Here is a 2,989-nt window from a genome sequence, read left to right on the forward strand (position 1 = left end):
GGTAACAGAGGGGTAACAGAGGGGTAACCTTCCCCCGTGTCAGCCCTTCTCACCCTGCTGGTGCATGGACTGTGGGTGCTGGAAAGTCTATGTGCGGGCTGAGAGGGCGTTCATCACAAATATCGGTGGGCCCTCTTATTCCAGGTGCCAAGGGCTTCCAGATTACCCCCCTGCCTGTGTGGGGGTGAAGCCCTCTCGCGCCATGGAGCCCCCGGCCACCATTTTGTTGTAATAAAGAAGAGGGCTTACATACATTTTGTCCCTTTATTTCATTAAAAGCCAGATTCCAGAAAACCTCCCATCCCCCTGAGGAAGGGCCAAAGCTTATCAAAGGTTCTGGTTTTATTATTAGGGTTGGCCCGTGTTGTTTTTTCTTTATTGCCCCCAAAATAAAGGATTTGGGAGACATTAGAAATGCCTGCTCATTATTTTACTGCGGCTGGAAGTCCTTAACTTACCCCGATGGTTGCTGGATCTGTATTTAAATGTCAGAATTCAGTTATAAAGTATTCCATGTTATTGGCTTTGGCCGGAGATCTCTGTGAGAGGGACTGGGAATGGAAATGTTTATGGAAGAACTCCACTTGTAGAATTTGTGTTGATAATTTGGGATATTTGTACATTCTGGGGTTTACCGGTATTCTAGGTTAGCCCACCTATAAGGGATTTCGGTGAGTTCTGAGGGTGGGCCGCTGAATGGCTTCTTAGAGTGTTTCTGGCTTTGCTCCCACCCACCTCGGGGTGTCCTTGCATTATTTCCATAAAACAAAATAAAATAACTGTGTGCAAACCTTTCTATATAACTGAAGCCGATGGGTGGAGGTGAAAGGCTGTCAATAAGATATCTTTTTACAATACACTTCCATATAATTTGTGGATAGAGTGACCCTTTACCATATAGATGAAACACCAAGAAATATTGATAGATGCTTAAAAATTTTATTTTCCAAGACTCATCATGGGTGGGGTCATTGTATATTGAGTTATATTATACAGAATCCCCGCCCCAACCCTCCCCCATGGAAGTATTATTGGCAGCCATCTTTAAACAGTGTCACAGGTCCTCCATATGTTTTGTTCAACATGGCTTCCAGATCTGGGATAGATTTTGTGACTACGTCATAGGGACTAGAATTCCGGCCGAGCCGGCCTTCCACCCTTTTGGTGCCGTCCCTCCGTATACAACAAAATGCACTCCAATAATAGTCGGGCACATTGACGCGGTTCCGCAGCCACTTGCCTTCGGTTGGATTGAATCCAGAGACGATGACACCGCTAAGGACGTGTGTCTGGCTGCATGCCGGCAAGATCTGCTCTCGTAGGAAAGATTCGTATTGGTTCCAAGTTCCGCTGTTAAAATTGGAGTCTTGCGGGGCCATATTGGTGTAGGTGAAAGTGGAGAGCTGGGACGTGGCACTGTGGTGCTGACTCGGGTTGACGTGACCACGGCTGAGCCCAGAGTTCCTGTAATCATCATTTACAGCCTGACTTTCTATAACATCCTCCATGCGGACGCTCATCACAGCGTTTGATGGTTGCAGCATTTCTTTTTCAGAGATTCCCGCCAGCTGTTGGGAGTAAAAACAAAACCATAAAATCTCACCAATCACAATCCCAGAACCGCTCTTCTAGTATTTGGGAATTATGGAAATATTTATTTGGCTAATATGTCCATTCTGTGTTTTTACAATTTTACTGCAAATTTCAGTCTGTGCAGAATATGAAGCTTTACAATTGCTGCATAGTTACATGTAATGACTTCAGTGGCCAGGGGGGGCACCATTGTACCCACTGTACCAATACCTCACCCCAATGACACCCCATTGCCGCATGGCGGCCCTGTGCCTGAACCGTACAAACAATAATAAAATAAGTCCAAGTGACACCGCCATCTTCAACCTGTCATGAACTGGACAGTGTGATCATCATGAGAAGACCGTGTGATCACCATGAGCGGACAGTGTAATAAGCATGAGAGGACAGTGTGATCACCATGAGAGGACAGTGTGATCACCATGAGAAGAGGACAGTGTGATCACCATGAGAGGACAGTGTGATCATCATGAGAGGACAGTGTGATCAGCGTGAGAGGACAGCAGGGAGATGGCTGCATATGCTGCAGGTTTACCCATCATATTCCCACAAAGAAATATATTTTTGGATTTTTTGTCTCTACATTTTGAAGCTGATTTCTGATTACCTAAAAAAACAAACAAAACGAAATCCAATATTCAGAAACCTTTTACAATCGTATTATCGTATTAAAGCCAAAACTCCCAAACTGTAAAGTGTTCCCCCCAAATGATCTTCTATTGTCTCTGTCTGATAAATATTCCATTGAAAGTGTTACACTGATCCTGCCAGAAATGTTGTGAGCTGATCATTCTCTGTCTGTACTGCACTAATGTCTAGCAGTTTTATCAGCAAGTAGAATACAAAACACCTCCTTCCTGGGTTATGGAGAAGAGAAGGGGAGGGGTTCTGTTGTCCTGACCTAAAGTGACAACACTGATGGTCCACAGATACATTGTAGTGAGTGTTGTCACCCTAAGACAGGAAGTGTGATTCTGACTATACTGAGTGAACAGGAAACACATGCATCCGCCAGAGAACTGGTGAGCTGTAGTATATGACATCTGCTTCTTGGGTTTACACACTCATCTGTAAGTAGCCGATCTGATACAGTGTCTGAGGCAAATTGATTATTTCTTATTCGCTACTAGCAATGGTCCAATCATTGTCTCACAGAGAGAATAATGGCAGAAGCATTATTTTTATTCCCCCATCCAACACTCTGCAATCCCCCACTAATACTCCAGAGTGCCTAATATTCTCCTCCTGTATATTTCTACAGTACTCTAATATTACTCTTAGTATTTATTATCACTCCTGTATATTTCTACGGTACTCTAATATTACTCCTAGTATTTATTATCACTCCTCTATATTTCTACGGTACTCTAATATTACCCCTAGTATTTATTATCAC

General features: G+C 43.7%; 1 protein-coding gene across 1 annotated transcript in view; it reads right to left on the reverse strand.

The window, feature by feature from the left end:
• Positions 1-1,027: 1,027 nt before the first annotated feature.
• Positions 1,028-2,989, reverse strand: part of LOC140332643 (endonuclease domain-containing 1 protein-like) — a 4,295-nt gene continuing 2,333 nt past the window's right edge. The window contains exon 2 of the mRNA XM_072413838.1: positions 1,028-1,568. Coding sequence (XP_072269939.1) covers positions 1,029-1,568 — 540 coding nt within the window. The 3' untranslated portion in view covers position 1,028. The remainder of the gene's footprint in view (positions 1,569-2,989) is intronic.

Source organism: Pyxicephalus adspersus, chromosome 6 (assembly GCF_032062135.1).
Source record: "Pyxicephalus adspersus chromosome 6, UCB_Pads_2.0, whole genome shotgun sequence".
NCBI lineage: Eukaryota > Metazoa > Chordata > Amphibia > Anura > Pyxicephalidae > Pyxicephalus > Pyxicephalus adspersus.